Genomic DNA, 17,207 nt, shown 5'->3' with positions numbered 1-17,207 from the left:
CTCCCTCCCGCTCTTCCCTCCCGCCCCTGGGTCACGTGACTCCGCGCCGCAGTCGTCACAGGCGCACGCGCGGCAGGCGTTGTCCCCGCTGCGGAGCGATGGCGCTGCTGGTGCGCGACCCGCTGGATACGCGAGCGCGGCCCTACCCGCTTCCCTTCGGCGGCGGCTCCGTGCGGGGCCTCCTCCGGGACCGTGCCCGGGTGCTGGTGAGTGAAAGGGGGGGAGCAGGGCGCGGGTTGGCGGTTGTAGAGGCGCGGCCTCTTCTTCGACCTGAGGAGCGGGGGCTGCGGGCTCTCCCGGTGTAGGCCGTGGCAAGCAGAACGTGTCTCTGCCCTCGCCTCCTCCTCGCCCTTGCGCCGTCCCCGCTTGCCCGCCGGGCCTGCCTCTTGGGCCTCGCTGCGGTGGGGGGGGCTTGGATCGGTTGTCTCTGTCGTGAGCACACTTGTTGGTGTCGCGTAGCTGAGCGAGAGAGTTTGTTGTAAGATAGCCCTACAATGTCTTACGTATTTTATGTATACAGGTGGGAGATAATCGGTCTTAAAGTGCTTGCAGTCCAGAAAATGTGAGCTTTTAATTGTTTTTTAAAACACAGTGTTTAAACACTGTCAGCTTTGCCGTAGCACAGCTTTTCCCCGCGAAGGTTTACAAGCCGATTCAGATTGTGTTTAATCCATAAGTAAACGGGAATTAATATAAGAACCATCGAGAGTGTTTATGCTTTTAAGACTGAATTTTGCTTCAGCTCTGTTCTTAAAGAAAGGAAATTTTACTTCTTGGTCATTTATTTTCTCAGAATATTTCATTCTCAGTCAATAACATGACTTCACTTTGCTGTTTTTCAGAATATCCCTGAAGAGAGCTTGTATGTGAAATGTAATGGGCGACTGGTTAACGAAGAAGATGTACTCCAGAATGGAGCTGTTTACAGTCTGGAGCCAAGACTTTGTGGTGGAAAAGGAGGTTTGTTGCTTAACTGCCTCTTACTGTTTAGATTCTTAAGTTTAAAAACTTTTGTTTTACAATAGTCTATACTGACAGCAGCAGTCTTAATCGATTAGCATATCTTTTCTACTGCGGATGACTGTGTTACAGTGTCTCTAAGCTGAAACCAGCTATTGCAAAGCTCAGAATTGACCATGGAAGCTGCAGTTCAGCTAACAACTTTGCTAGTATAGTTCCTATATGCACTGCTGGTTGGCTTATCTCTACAAGTAGAAATCTGTAATGTGCATCAAAGTGCTTTCAGAGCTAAAATTGTGTCTAACAGCACCTGGCTTCTTAGGCTTCCAAGTTTCTGTCATGGTCACGTAGGACAAATGTGCCAGGTACTAGTATGTTATATGAGCTAATTTATTTTGTTATCTCTGGAAAAAAAACCCCAACCTATAAATGCTAAGATCTCAGTAGTTTAAGAACTAAAGAACTAGTCTTATGTTGTCAAAGTATTTTAACTGTATTATGGAAAGCTGTATGTTAATCACATAGAACAACGCAGCTACCAACAATATAGGAATTCCTCAAAATGGGACAATATGCATGATGCAGGTTTAGCAGAGTATTTGAGTGTAATTAGATTCAGTATATATTTGCCCTCAGAATTTTTTCTTTTGAATTAAATTGCTGAGTAACTGTGCAACATCACTTAAGACTGCAGCTTAGCTTCATAGTTTTCTCAGCTGGTTCATAGTTTTACACAGGACTTAAATGAATGTTGTTCCTATAGCTCTTGAGCTGTTGTGGGTTTTAAGTGTGCTAAAAGTGGCACATATGGTAGTGAGTTCATAGTGCAACATGCTTCTTGCTCATACGTTGTTCGTTAGCTTCACTTTTTCAGGGATGACACAGAATAAGCATTCTATGTTGCTGATGTGCACTTAGGGTCAGTTTAAAATTGTTATTCAACAACTTAGGCAGTTTTCTGAAGTGTTCCTTTTGTTTCAGCTTTGTAACTTGAAAGTATGATAAAAACAGGAAAGAGGGTGGAACTATTGAGGCTTACTTGGTGACCTCAAGGGAATACAGGTCATACAGGCTTAGAAGAGAACTCAGCATGCTATTATCAGACCTAATTAAGCACCTGTGAACTTAGTGAATACAGTGCTGTTGGTTTTTGAAAGTATGTCTGGCTAGCTGTAGCAGCTAGGTCCTCATTCTTGAGAATGTAAAATTCAATAGTGTATTTCATGTGCTACAGAAATTCTCCTTGAATGGCAGAAATTTGATTTATTAGCTGAACACAGTACTTTTTCTGTCTCATGATACAGTAGCTTGTTTGGATTGCTTACTGTTTGTCACAATCTTCAAAGGTACTCGTGAGGCAACAAAAATAGATTTGTTCAGTTTCTAGGTAAAAATCAGTGTGTGGCACTTTCAGATTGCTTTAAGGATTATAATATTAACCCACATTGTGTGTCTTTGCAGTAGTTAAAAACCTAGGCATTTTTTCTCCATCTGGAGACAATGTAAGGTGGGACCAAGTGAGAGTCTTCCTTTGAGTAATTGGTGGGTGAGAAGTGTATAGGAATCTGTTTTGGAATGCTCTCCAGCAGAGCATTGTACGTTATTATCTTGATGAAACAACTAAGGGTATCTTGTAAAAATGAATTTTTTTTTTCTTAGTTTTTGAAAAGAGTATTTAAGATAGGTGGGGACTAAAGGGACTTCAGGGAGAGAGACATCCCAGCTAAATTAGAAAGGAGAAGCCGCAGTGTTTCCATGAGATGGAACTAACTTCATGGGGGAGTCCAGAAATAGGCTTTCATGTTAGAAGCACTGTGTGCATGTGTGCAGGTTCTAGAAAATCTGGTCTGTCTGGTGTGATATCAGGAGCACAAAACCAATTTGAGTGGTAAATTCTGGATACTATTTTTCACTTGATGTTTCCGCATTTCACTCACTAACAATGCTCCCAACATCTTGCAACTTTCAACTTATTGAGGGAGGGGAAAGTGTTGAATTCACTGTATACTTTTTCCTTAATTATTTTGTTGTGTCTAATTTGTTTCTTAATTTTTAAAGAAATTTTAATTTTAAGAAATTTTAACTTTTTGTTTAGTTAATTATTTGTTATTTTTTTCTCAGGGTTTGGATCTATGCTGCGAGCACTTGGTGCTCAGATTGAAAAGACAACAAACAGAGAGGCTTGCCGAGATCTCAGTGGAAGGAGACTTCGAGATGTCAACCATGAAAAAGCGTGAGGCATTTTCTTAGAAGCTAGAATTAGAAAATAAACTGACCATATAATTAACAAAAGAGTTCCAAGGACAGGCTATTGCAGCAATAAAATTTTATTTTTAAAAGTAAAAAGAGCAGAAGTAGATTCTAAAGCCCAAATAGACTGGAAGCCAAAGAGATTCTTCTGACTCTATTACTGCAAAATAGAGGTGATTAGACTGCAGCATGCTTCTGAGAGGCTGTTTACCTCTTAGATTTCTCATCTGGAATTCTCAGTTTTTCTATGAAGCTACAAGACCATGATACTGGTGACTTTATTACTGTTTGTGACTTCCAAAATAAACTTTACTCTTTTCTCTGTAGCAGAATCTCTCAGTATTTCTTCAGTAATTCCTCTGGGTGTTGTTAGTTGCCTTTATCTGCCTAATAGCTGGTAGAAGAATTAAGTAAGCATTCAAAACAATAACCTGATATGACATGCAGTGTTGGAAATGCCCTCATTTTCATGGTTCTGTCACCTGTAGGATGGCTGAATGGGTGAAGCAGCAGGCAGAACGGGAAGCTGAAAAAGAGCAGAGGCACTTGGAAAGGCTGCAGCGGAAACTTGCAGAGCCAAAACATTTTTTTGCAAGTCCAGAGTACCAGCAGCAGTGTCATGAAATGGCTGAGCAACTAGAAGATTCAGTCCTTAAAGGTACTTCAGCTTAATCTCACTTCTTGTCATCAGAAAATAAAGCAAACTACAAGTTCCGTTATCCTCAATCCACTAAGAAAATTAAATAAATTAAAAAAATAATTTACTAACAGTATGTCTTTCAATTCAGTGGAATCTGTATTCCAGTAAAATTTGTTGAACATAATTTTTGGCTACTGATTCTCAAATGGTATCGGAACAGTGTAACACAGACACATGCAATGCTTCATTTTACTTTGCTATACTGTCATAGCATAATAAAAGCAAAATTCTCCAAGGGTAATTGTGTAGTTTTGTAAGAACTATATAAAAATTATGAGTGAAATCATAAACAGGTCTTACTAGAAATGGAATCCAACTACAAAATACCTTGTTTCACTTGCTCTTCTTTTTAGTTATTTTACATAACCAGGATTGTTCCCTTTCTGTCAGCTCGATAGTGAAACCTGCAGCTGGAAGGAATGTAGAATCTGAGAGAGTTCAGTTCATTAATCCAATTTTAAGAATGACTCTGTGCCTTAATAGAGCAGTGTAAGAAAGCTTTTGCTGCTACTGAGTTTATTTTGAAGCTTCAAGTCTAACATAAATGTGTACCAGTAGTCATTATTTTCAGCTTGTGTTTCACATTCCATCTGAAGTTAAAAAATAGAATTTATAGCATTTTTGAATTCTGTACAGATGAAATATACTTTTTGTTTTTAAGGATTGCAGGCCTCTTCAAGCAAAACAGTGTCACTGGCAAGTGGCAGTAGTCAAAAGCGTCCAGGTGAATTTGGGAAAAATGGAACAAAATCTAAAAAAAGAAAATGCTTTTGGTAAGTATTGACTCTTTATACTTAATACTCAAGTACTAAGCCTTGGAACAGGCTGAGAGGTTAGATACATACCATTAAATAATAACTTACCAAAGATGTAGATTTAAATAGTAAAATTAACTTGAACTGATTAAATTGGAGAGCTGTAATAAATGTTGGTGCATTCATGTAATTCGTACCCAGCTGAGATGACAAACTTTATTTGCAAAAATAGGAATCTTTTTTTTTTTCTCCTATTAATACAATACTATTATATGTCTCAGTTTTTCTTTTTTTCATTAATGAGTTAAATTTACAATGAACTAAAAAGAATATTACTTTTTTTCCTTTAATTTCTCACCTACATGAGATGTATTAATGATTACAGTGGTGTTGAGAATAGTAATAGGTAGCACACTGGGAATGCTGTAAAAAGATACCTCTTCTGGGGGGATGTTGGGACCTGTTCAGTAGGAGCAGCAGCTCTTCCACTTACTAAACTATCCTAAAGAGCCACTAGGGTAGTTCACTGCAGCTCTCTGAAGTTTTGGAAAGAAAATTACAATAGAAACAATTTTTTTTTTAAAGTGAAAATAGGTTAACATTCATTTCTAATGTATGGCTTGTGGCAGGCTGGGATTGGAAGGATTGGATGATGAGAACAGTTCGGATTGTGAGGATGACAGTGAAGATGATTCCCCTCATGCATCTGATGGAAGTTGTCCATTGGGCAGCAGATGTAATGATAATGCTGATAACTCAAATGAATGTTCAGGCAGCTCTGTGGATTCAGTAGAGGATAGTCCGGGTGTCACTGCTACTGATAAACCACTGGAGCAGCCAGAAGGTAGTGGAAGAGATCTGCATGGAGACAAACACACAGGTGGGCAGACTGAAATTCCAGCTGAAGAAAACAGTGAAGTGACAAAGCCCTTGAAGGATGAGGCCCAAGAAAAGAAAAAAATAATCCAAGCTTTGAAAGAAGAGGAGCAAGAAAACATTTCTTCTAAGGCTCAGGGAATGAACCATTTACAGAGCACAGTAAGTATGAAGCAGCTTTTACTCAATCACTTTACCCTTTGTGTGTTGCAGGAAAGGAGAGGGGATTTGTATACTCTTACTTCAATGCATTAGAATATCCAAAGTCTGATTCAGAGCACAAAAAATCCCAAGGCTGTATGAAAAACCAGCTAAACTGAAGATGGATGGTGTGATTTGTGAAAATGGAATGTAACAGGTTAATGAAAACTGCATCCAAAAGTGGCTCTTAGTTGACAGTGTCTCCACGGAGAAAGTTGTTACAGGGTAGCATTGTCTTGAGAGATGCTTGGTAGAATGGATCAAGGAAGGACTTTATGGGGTTAAAATTTTGTATATATAAGACACAGTTAATCTTGGCTGTCTAGTACTCTTTCCTGAGATCCATATTTCTCTTGTGGGGTTTTTTGTTGGTTTTGTTTTGTTTTTCTCCTTCATGAGTAGATACACTTGGATCTAGAATTCTTCACTGAGAGGAGAAAAAAGAAAAATAACACACATCTGTGGCATGAAAGAATCCTACTTTTTGACACATTGCCACACACTAACCAAGTCAATTAATTAAAATTGACCTCTATATTTAAATTAGCAGTTGTTCCAAGTAGATGTCCCTTGAACCAATCAGCGGACCAGTCTTTCTTAGTTGTTATCATAAAAGGCTTTAATCTAGTTCCCTAGTAACTTGGTGCAAACTTCAGTGAGTATCAAAAGTCTGAAAGCAGGAGCTTCATCACTAGGGAGACAAGATGGGTATAAATTGAGATTCATCTGAGCTGCAGAGGATTTTGGAAGAGTGATTTTAAAATTGGTCATCTGGTATATGTATGGTGGAAGCAGGTCTGTGCTGTTTCCATACCTTTATCTCTGCTGGCAGTCTGGGTTGGTGTCACAGCTGTCAGCCAGAGCAGGAGCAGCATTGACCATGAGGTTGCTGAATGGCTGGGACTCTTTTACTGAAGAGGCTCTGGATCAGTCTTCCAGACAAAAGAGAATCTAACATTTTCGACTGAACTGATGGAAGCCCAATTAATATTTGGCAGTAAAAGCTGCCTGTATTTGTGCTTCATTGGTCCTTGCATACTACTCTATTAAAAAATGTTAGGGGTAATGAATCTGGGCTTATTTTAGCACTAAAATGAAATGTGGCTATTTTTTGGGCTAGGGAGTTGCTTAGATTTTCTGCCTTGTTTCAGCTTCAGCAGAAAGCCTACCATCAGTTGCCACTGTCTGAATTCTGATAAGTGAAAGCTTAATACAGTTAAATGGAAGAAAGACCAAGGATGTAATCTGATAAATTAGAATTTTGTCATCTACTGGCTAACTTTAAACAGGATGTTAACCATTCTTCACTCTTCACCTTTTGCTCAGTATTTGTGAGACTGTCTATTCCTAGAACAAGGGACTTCACCCATACCATGGCAGATGGGTCTTTCAGGTGGAATTACTTTTCTAGTAGTCCTTGACAGATTTTTTTGTTTTGTCTTTTTTTGTATGCATAGCAGGACAAAGGTTCTAACTGTTCTAGCAATAATTGGTTTTGCTGAGTTCATAGTGGAGCAGGCTCATTCCCACTGCTGGTATTACTTGCTCTGAAGTCCCTATGATAACTCCAGCATGGTGTGTGTGATAAGACTAATATGTGCTTTTAAGTACTGAATGAAATGGGCTTAAACTTTTGTCTGATATAGTGTCTTAATGTTTACTGTTAGTAAAGTCCAGCATTCAGATTATCCAATCTTTGCCATGTTCTTTTGTGGACAAGACCCTGGGCTTGGACTAAACAATCTGCCTAGATCCCTTTCATCCTTGGTTATTCTCCAGACATACTGATTTCTTCTTAAGGTGAAATTTTAATCCATTTTCATGTGGCAAAATGAGATGAAAACTTCAGAACTTATTATTTTGTTAATTTTAAGAAGCCTGCTTTTACATCTATTTCTGTATTTACAGAAATAGAAATGTAACTGCCTTAAAAATAACTATTCATCCTCCTTCCTGCTACTGCTGGGGGTATATTAATTGTATCTTATACTGAGTTAGAAAAGTGGCTGTGAGGCAAGATTAAGCTACTGAACTTCTGTGTGTGATGCTGGGCTGTTTTGAATGCAGTTTTCTTGGGAGTACTTTACTTCCTTTGGGATGAAAACAGTGTTGACTGTTGTGTCTCCAGAGGAAGAGGATTAAATACTTCTGCTTTTTTATTTTACTACTTTGGCATTCCTCTGTTTCAAGTAGAATGCACTGATTCTAGTGGAATAATTTTTAAAGTTCAGCCATGTTTGTATCATGTAAAATGATTAGTGCTTCTGCCTGGGAGGCTGTGTACATTGCAAGCTTAAGCACACCTATGGCTTATCTGGACATGTTAGAGAGAGCTTTTAACTAGTGAGCAGCAACATTGTGAGTAGACCCGTAGCAGCACACTGAGATACGCTGGGTGTGAAGCACACTTGAGCATTCACCCCTCTCTTGGTTTTATCTCTGCTAAGATGAGCTTGTTTTACAATTAGGCTGATAGTGTGCTTATACATGATACAGTAATACTTTGTCTGGGTAGAGCAAGTTCAGCTAATAATGAGAATATCCAACATATCGCATATGGAAACATTGTTCAACTTTATTAAGTAATGAGTAGTTTGAGATAATCCTAATTGAAGGTCTTCTGTAAAATAAAGCATTCTGTCTATACATGTTCCGTCCCCTCAGTCAGGAATAACATAATAATAGTCTGACTGGATTTTTGTCTCTTTGCAGGAGGCAGAACCAATAGACTTGCTGGCATTCAACTCTGCTGATGAACTGGAAGCCCTGGGTTTGGATAAACTGAAGATGGAACTGATGTCTCTAGGACTGAAATGTGGAGGCACTTTAAAGGAACGAGCAGCAAGGCTTTTTTCTGTGAGAGGTCTGTCTAGAGACCAGATCGATCCTGCATTATTTGCAAAGCCCTCTAAAGGGAGAAAAAAGTGATTTAAACCCAAAATTATTATGTATCCATGTCCTTTTAAATTTTTCTTACTCTGCTGTCATTCCATATTGCCACATAAAATCCTTTGGCATCCCTGGATAGCTTTTGTTTCTCTTCTTAATTAGGTTCAATTAATGTAACAGTAAGTTGTAAGATTGCTATTGTTTATATTATAAGTTATGTGTTCAGTACATTCCATATTAAAGGAGTGAAGTTACTGTCTTTTTATAAGCTTTACAAATGGCTATAATAATATGTCCTAATGCAAGAAGCAGAGTAGTTAATTTTTAGCTTTATCTTGAACCTCCTTTGGTTTGTAATCAAGCTAGCACAGTTAACAATCATCAAATGAGACTGAACCTATGATCCAGGCTTAAAAGCTGATGTTTCTGTAAGTAACATTTTTGTATGAATGAGATTAGTATAAATAAATACGGTGGGTTTTAAGTTCCTGTGGGGTGTTCAGTATCAGTATGATAGGTGTTATTAATGTGTGCAAGTATTTCTTTTAGAAGAAATTTGTTACGGTTTAGCAATTTGGCTGGACCAAAAACTAGAGGACAGAATTATTCTCTTATTACACAATCACAGAATTATCCAGGTAGGAAAGGACCTCTGAGATCATCAAATCCAACCTTTAATCCACTACCATTACCCGCCCACCTCCACCTTCCCAAGGGAAAACAAAAGGATAATAAAGATGAGACTTATATTTGGATATTTAAAAATAGGAAACATATACTAGAACAGGGGAAAGGCAGTAACACATGGGATAACAAGTGAAAATACAAACGTACACAAATATATATATACAACCCGATCTCGATGCTGGCAGGGATAGGTGTCTGAGGGCCCCTTGCGGCAGGGCCAGCGCAGGAGAGGAGTCCACGGCTCTTCCCAGCACCGGATGAGTGTGGATTCTGAAGAGCATGTGGCGAGATGGTGGAAAGGAGTTTAGAGGAACAGCCGCGAAGCAAGAAAAGGGTGAAAGAGAAAGGGGCTGCCGGTCTGACTGACCTTTGAGTTTGGGCAGAAAATGGGAGGGAAGAGATCTGTGTTCTGCTCCTCCCAGAGCCTAAAAGCCTTCCTTTAGTTCCTTCTACTCAAATTGACAAAACTAAATAAAGGTATTTCCTCATTTTGCTCCAGAAAAGTAACATGAGTGAGGAGGGAAAGAGCGAATCCCACATTTAAGGAGGAATCAGAGTGAAGTAGGCTGCTGCTGACTGCTGAAAGTCGGCAGTAAGATAGGGGGATCAAATGCGATTGAATAGGAGATGTAGGATGTGGTGGTTTTTCTTGTCTTTCTAGGGTAAGGCAGTGGAGTAGTATCCCTGGCAGTTAATTACCTGCCGGGCTGTGCTTCCTGCCCCCAGCAGCGTCTCCACATCTTAACGCCAGGGCGATCCTGTCCGTGCCCCGAGGGCTCCGCCGGCAGGGATCGCTGCGGGGCTGCGCTGCCGCTGTGGGAGAAGCTGCGTTCTCCAGAGGGCAATTTTACGGCCCTGGTACGTGTTTGCCCGTGTTCTGAAAGCAAAAATCACAGCATTGTGTGCTGTCCTCGGTTTACCTACATGTGTTGCCAAAGTAATGAACTTGGCATTTGCAGTTTATCATTAGTATAATGTGATTTGTGTAATCATCAGTGATTTATCTGCAGCAAATGATCTGGTGAGTAGTAAAGTACTTGGCATGTCTTCCATTTTAATCTTTAAGGGAGTCTTGGGAAAATTTCAGAAAAAAGGTGGAGAAAGACATTGAGACTCTGCAAATCACATCTCATGGGGGACCGGACAAGTGTGCCCTGGGTAGAAACAAAGTTATTCACCTAGTATGTTTCATTAGGAGACCGAAATGGAGCATACGTGGGATGTCACCTCAAGGTAATGAAGTTTTGCTGGTGTAGGTGTGTTAGTAGGGAATGTTACATAGCAGCAGCAGTTCCACTTGGGTGGCAAGCCTTCAGTGTGCTTGCAGCCAGCTCTCATGCACCTGCCATACAAGAAGTTGAGAAGACTGGGTTTGTTCAGCCTTGAGAATAGAAAAGGCTGAGGGGAGACCTTATTAGTTCCAGTAGTTCAAGGGTAGCTATAAAGAAGAAGGAAACTCCCTATTTGCAAGGAGTCCCATGGGCAAGGCAAGGGGGAATGGGCACAAATTTCTCCTGGCAAGATTCTGTTTGAACACAAGAGGAAAATTTTCCATGATGAGCACAGTCAGACATTGGAATGGCCTGACAGGAGAAGTGGTGGATTCCCTCACTTTGGCAAGTGTTAAGTCTCAGTGTGACAGGGTGCTGAGGCATATCATACAAACAATAATATTAGAAGGGTTAGATCAGATGATCCTTGAGATCCTTTCCAACCTCACATTCTCTGACTCTATAATTTGGGGCAAGAGAGCCTTTAGTTTTAGGAGCACATTGAAGCTCCTCTGTAGCATGGAAAGGATGGCATGGGCCAGAAGTGAGTGGGCCAGTTTAAAGATGTGTTTTGGCAACTACTCTTACCAAAGTTATTTCCCCTCAGTACAATTGCAGTGTTACCTCAGTGGCACTGATGCAGCTGTTTCCAAGACTATCTCATGTACCACCTATTCACTATTTTTGTTGTGGGTTTCTTGTTAAACTAGATGAGTTCCCTGGTGGGGCATATGATGTAGCAAATCTGCCAGCGCAACTGAAGTAGTGTCACAGAGGATAGGGAATAAAACACTGGTGAGTGAAGAGAACTGGAATATCTTAAACCAGTAGTAGCACCAAACACTTTCTTGATCAACTTTGTCTTCAGTAGTGCCAGAATTAAAAGAAATACCCTGAATCTGTACTGGAGGAGGATAGCTTATGTGTTCCTTGAACCAGCTCCACTCTGACACAGTTATTTTGGAATTTTTTAGCTCCTGCTGAGCCAAACAGAAATAGGCACTTGCTGTGGGTTATGCCCACAGAAAGGATTAGCCTAGAGCACTATGTGGAGAGCTCTGTGCGCACTCACTGGCAAGGCTTGACTTTGACATGGGTATAGGATGTCTTTTAGAAAACAGCTGGATAGCCAACAGGAATAATCCTTTAACAGAATAGAAACATGCAGGTGAAGTGCTTGAAGCTTATCTTAAGAATTTGTGCAAGAAAAGTCAATAAATACCAGTTAAAAAAAATAAATAAATGAACTGAAAGCATTCAAATATTGTATGGGCCAGTTCCATAGGACAGAATGGCCTCAGAATAGAGGTGATCCCTCTAGTCCGGGGCTGAGAGGATAATGCAGAGTTTGCAGAAACCTGCCTGTATCTTTCTTTTTCTGAGGATTAATGCAGCTTTGGATTTCAAAGGTGTTTCTGAATGTAAACACTCTAAAACTGTGAATATCTTTCCAGACAAAAGGTTCATGTTTCCATGCAAACACTTCCTCAATAAGTGGTGTGACTTTCAGAATTCTTCCAGTGTCATTCTGAATGTGTTTATTTCAAGCATCTTGATCTAGAGCACTGCCTCATGTTTCTCTTGCATTTCAGATTTAATGACTGAAAAAATTAATTTTTAAAAACACTGGCACAAACCTGAGAGGGTTTTTCCTCACTTCGTACAGATCCTTCTATAACCTGGAAAGAAGTATAAATTACGTAAGGTATACAAAATAAGCAGGGAACATGCAAAATATTCAGATTTTACAAGAAATTTCTATTGGTTGGCAACTTAGAATTGGAGCATACTGTTTCCTTCTGTACTGCTTTCTAACAAGCTTGTGATCTACTGGTTACTCGATATGTCAGTGCCAAAGAGGAGCAATCTGGACCATCTAGCATCACCAAACAGGAGTATTTGTAGCTACACCTGAATAATTCTGTTTTGTTTTTCTGGCTTCATTCTGTGGTACAAAGAAACAGAAGTTATTGCTGGTAAGTGAAAATTGATATTTTCACCCTGTCCCAGAAGAAAAAACTTGAGAAATCAAATATCACAAAACCTCACCTGGCTTAGTTTAACAGTGGTTTGATTTCCACTAACCATTTCCATCTTGGGATCTCCCTGTAGTGTAAGAGGTACTGAAGGCTTCATACTCACAAGCACGCTGCAAGACTAGAATTGCAAGACCTGTTTCTAACATGGGCTACAGAGAAGTAACTTGTGGAAGTTTAGAAAAGTCATCACCAGCAGGCACAGCAACAGCTACCAGCATTCGACCAAGGGGCTCTTCCTTTCCCAGTTCCCTTGCCTATCCAGTCGTCTGCAATGTGGACAAGTAAATGAGCTTCTAAAAGCCACTTCAGTGTTTTGACTTTATCAGAGTTTCTTCCTTTGGTTTTCTGAGACTGACAGCTTCTACGCTTGGTACTGTAGGTGGCACTGAGCTATTGGCAGAGGATGTGTCCAGTTCCAGCAGTGCTGATGAAACTCTGCCCTTAGGACCAGGGACCCCGTAGTGCACAGGCACATGGACATGCTGCATGGTGAGGATATGAGGTTGTAAGGTAATGTTTACTTCAATCTACCTATTCCAGAAACAGAGAAAGTAATTTTGATCCAGTTGACATTCATTCTTAATTAAGATTTTGCTTTCTTGAGATTGCTGACATTGTAAAGATTTGTTTGTAATGATGTCTGTTCTTAGGAAGGTGCTATATCTTACAGATCCCTCCGCAGCATCCAAGTGGAGATGTTAAGGACTGCACCCTGGTTAGTTAACACAGCTGCCTCAAAATCGGCTTTACTTTCATGTATAGCTGAGTAATTAGGGTATCTTTGCAGATTAACATACTTAATGGCATCTGAAGATGGGAAAGTGACAACTGCTTTGACCTCCTCCATCTGTCCAGGAGGGGCTGGGTGGACACCACTGCCTTCCAGCACTGCTGGAGGCTGGCCATGGGCTAGATAGTCCAGGCTAGTTAAGTCTGGATTTAAATTCAGGAGCTGGTCCTGCTTGGGAAGCACCTTGGGTACCCAAATTCATATGTTTTGTGTCCTGCTTCTTGCTTCATTTGTCTGTCTCTAACCAGCCACAGGGAATCAGGAATTTACACAAAACTTAGGCAAGAAGCTCTCAAAAGACCTACCTGGGTTGTATGGAAAAAAGAGCAGTGTTTCTAAGGAGAAATACATGTTGGAAATATTACACAAATGTCTCAGTGAAAACATGATGTCTGGTGATTATAGACAGTTCCTTATGGCCTGTGTAATATTATATCCAGCATACAGTAACTAGCTGAGACTTTTTAAAGGTGACAGTTACCACTGGGCTGGAAGGTGGAAGTCATCTGAGCAGTAACTATTATGAACTGATTTCATTCGTTTCCAGCAAAGAGAATACAAATATTAAAAGGCGATGAAGGACTTGGACTTTCAAAGGGGCAGATTTATTATCACTCAAAAAATTAGAAGATGGAAAAATGTAAATAGAAAAACACAAATAGTAGGTGTACCTTTAAAACAAATGCACTAAATAGGTTTTTGTTTTGTTTTCAGCAATTTTCAGAAATTATACTGACAGCTGTAAACTGTTCACATGACTTTCCATTGCCCAGTATCTCCAGGTAACTTGTTATTTCCTGCCATGGTTAAAAACTTTCTTGGCTGTTCAGTAACTGCTGGTTCAGCTCTGGGAAAATGCAGCACCCACACAGCTCTGGAGCACTTGTGTACCCCTGGAGCCTAGGCCAGAAGGCAGCAGTTGTGAACAGCTTTTTATTCTGTTTTATTCTAAAATGTGCTGATGTGCAGGCTGCTCTCCCGCACCAGGAGTGGATGGAAGAGTTCAGGTCCTGGCTGCAAATCCAGCACCTTCCGTGGGAGCCAATTTCACATGAAATTAATGACAAAAACTAAAAGATGTTGAGACCCTGAAGAGGCTCCTCTGAAAATACCAAGATCCTGCAGGATCTCCACCTCTCTTCTTCCATTTGTCCCGAATTCCCCTTTCCCACACTGCAGCTGTTCCTATACAAAGCCGGAGGAGCTCCCCTGATCATCACCTTTGCTGGGATGTGGATTGTGCATCTGACTTTCCACTTACACTGGCAATTAGAAGGCTGTCCTGAAAGACAAAGTGTCAGACACTCTTGGTAGGAGTTTGTGAAATGCAAAGGGGAAAAAAAAAGAAGAGGGAGTGGAAATAAGGTCTCACCAGCAGGGTAAGGCTGCAGCTTCTCAAAGATTTTGAAAGAAAATGGGAGAAGAGCTTTGGCTCAAATGAAACCGAGGAAAGATCAGACAGGGTGTGTAACTCAGCCAACAGGGGCATTCAGTACTGCTTAAAACTTCAGTTATATCTCCTAAAGTGTAATGAGAAGGGAGAAAATGTTACTGTCCTGCCCAAGCCTCTCTCATGAGAAAAGCTTTCATGAGGGCAATAGATTTCCCCATGTCCATCCTTATTGAGTACTGCTGGACCTCATAGATAGTTTTGTGAGCAGGGTCCCAAGCTCCCACTTGCATTAGGCTTTAACTCAGACATGCTGCTGCTGCAAATGCCTGAACAAGAGCTTAAAGTTGTGTGGGACTACCAGGGCTGATGAAGCCCTTACTTTGAACAGGACACACCTCCTCCCTCCTTGAGCACCACATGGCTGCTCTGCATCTTCAGTCCTGCAGGACAATGCCCTGTGGTTTAACACTGGTTTTGTTGTCTCAAAAGCAGGGTCTGTTAACTGGTGTGCAATAAGCCAATCCACATCAAGATTTGAGATATTTGCTTTAATACCTATTTCTGCACAGAAAGGGTAGCACAGTGGTATTCCACAAAGCAAGCTCAATTTCTCAGAACACTAGTGCTACTTTTATACCCCAAATAGTGAGAAAGAACTGATCTCTAGTGTTACTCTATCATTCACACCCACGGTTCTTCACTTCCATTTGAAGTGGCAATGCTCAAAAATTTCTGTACGCATACTCATAGAGTAAGGGGCTCGTATTTAGTAGGGGTCCTTCTACCCTATGAGTGTCTATTTTAGTATGCTCATTAATATATTGAGATCACGTTAATACAGTAAATCCAATTTTCCAATGTTTTTCTAGCCAATGCTCAAGGCTGTAACCCAGATAAGTTGTGGGGAGTTGTGGGGAGTATTCCTTCCCATCCCTTTCATCTGTCTGGCAGATGCCTTTCAGCCCTGTCTCAAGGCTGCGCTGTTGACTACTTGGGATGTGTTTTTCTCTAACTGGAATCTGTTTTGGTCTAATTCTTAGTGTTTCACTGTTATGTGAGCCCTATTTTTACTCCGCATGTCTCTTTTGTTTGTTTTTATGTGATTTTTCCCCACATGTGATTTTTTCCTAAAATTTTACTTATTTCAATTAATAAGTGACATCAGTTCCCCTGTTTGAGACTTAAATATATATAAACTCTTAATTATTTAATTCTCACTCATGTTTTCCTTTTGGACATATTTGCACAATGATGTCTTATTAGGTTGAAGTTGCATTTTCTCCTTATTAAGACTGGGAATAGTTTTCCTTGAGGACAGAGCTTGGTTATAGCATCTTAAGGTGCATTGATAAGTATATGTGTAGACACACAAATGCTAATATAAAGATTACTACTAATCCTGCAATTTTTCTTAACCAACTGCTAAGCCTGGAAACCAAGAAATAAGCCAGTTCTATGTTTCAATAAATCCAGGAGAGATGACATCCTTTTCAATGTGTCATGGTTTAACACTGGCCCAGCAATTAAACTGAGTAACAGATGCTCTCTATTAATCTCTCTCTCCTCCCTGATAAAGAAAGGAGAGAGAATAAGGGAGAGAGACTTATGGGTTGGAAACTAAACTACACAACTTTAATGAAACAGTAATGATAAATAGGAAAAATTGCTAAATATATACAAATATACTAATATACAGGAAAATTGATACCACGTCCCTTCCCTCCTTTTCCCCCAGTAACTCTCAGGTCACCACCGAGGCTGCAGGGCAGCCCTGGGAAAGTCCAGGCTGGACTCCTGGCGTTGGCAGCAGTTGGGAACTGGAGGCAGGAACACACAGATATGGGCTGGCACGGATCAGGACCACAGGCAGACGAACGGACAGAAGCCTCCCAGGATGCTGAAGGAAACAGGGAACGGGTGAAGAAAGGGAAGCAGGAAAGGCAGGAAGGGTAGGAAGCTGGAAGCTGGAAACTAGCTTGACCTTTGTGATCCCTCAAATCTATAGTGAGTATGGCGTGTATGGGATGGAATACTCTGTTTGGCCAATTCTGGCATCTATCTTATCCGTTCCTCCCCAAAGGAGGGCTGCAGGTGGGTCCTCTTTATTCCTTCCGGAGGGTAAAATGTTCCTCAGACCTGAGCAGTGTCCTTGGCTCTGCACACCAGTCTCCAGCAGTAACTATAAACATCAAGTGTTATCAGTCCCAGAAGCAGACACTGACTGAGAAACTTGCTGTTAATTTCAGCAAGTGCAACTACTTACAAGAGACTTAGCTGAAAGCAAAAGTACAAGACAGAAAATCACCTTTATCCTGGCCCAAACCAGGACAGAATGTCATGTAAAACTCAAGTCTGTCACTAGTTCTAATACTTTACCTATGTTAGAGGTTGCATGT

At 40.6% G+C, this 17,207-nt stretch overlaps 1 protein-coding gene across 1 annotated transcript; it reads left to right on the top strand.

Moving 5' to 3' along the window:
* Nucleotides 1–47: 47 nt before the first annotated feature.
* SDE2 (SDE2 telomere maintenance homolog) lies at nucleotides 48–8,886 on the top strand. The gene is made up of 7 exons (XM_071739762.1): nucleotides 48–206; nucleotides 843–960; nucleotides 3,082–3,193; nucleotides 3,699–3,868; nucleotides 4,572–4,683; nucleotides 5,295–5,703; nucleotides 8,455–8,886. Exons 1-7 carry the CDS (start codon nucleotides 99–101, stop codon nucleotides 8,668–8,670), a joined length of 1,245 nt encoding a protein of 414 aa, XP_071595863.1. The 5' UTR covers nucleotides 48–98; the 3' UTR covers nucleotides 8,671–8,886.
* The last annotated feature ends 8,321 nt before the right edge of the window (nucleotides 8,887–17,207 follow it).

The sequence above is a fragment of the Heliangelus exortis genome, chromosome 3 (assembly GCF_036169615.1).
Source record: "Heliangelus exortis chromosome 3, bHelExo1.hap1, whole genome shotgun sequence".
In the NCBI taxonomy this organism is placed as follows: Eukaryota; Metazoa; Chordata; class Aves; order Apodiformes; family Trochilidae; genus Heliangelus; species Heliangelus exortis.
Note: the sequence above shows the minus strand (reverse complement) of the source record. Positions and strands in the feature narration are given on the sequence as shown.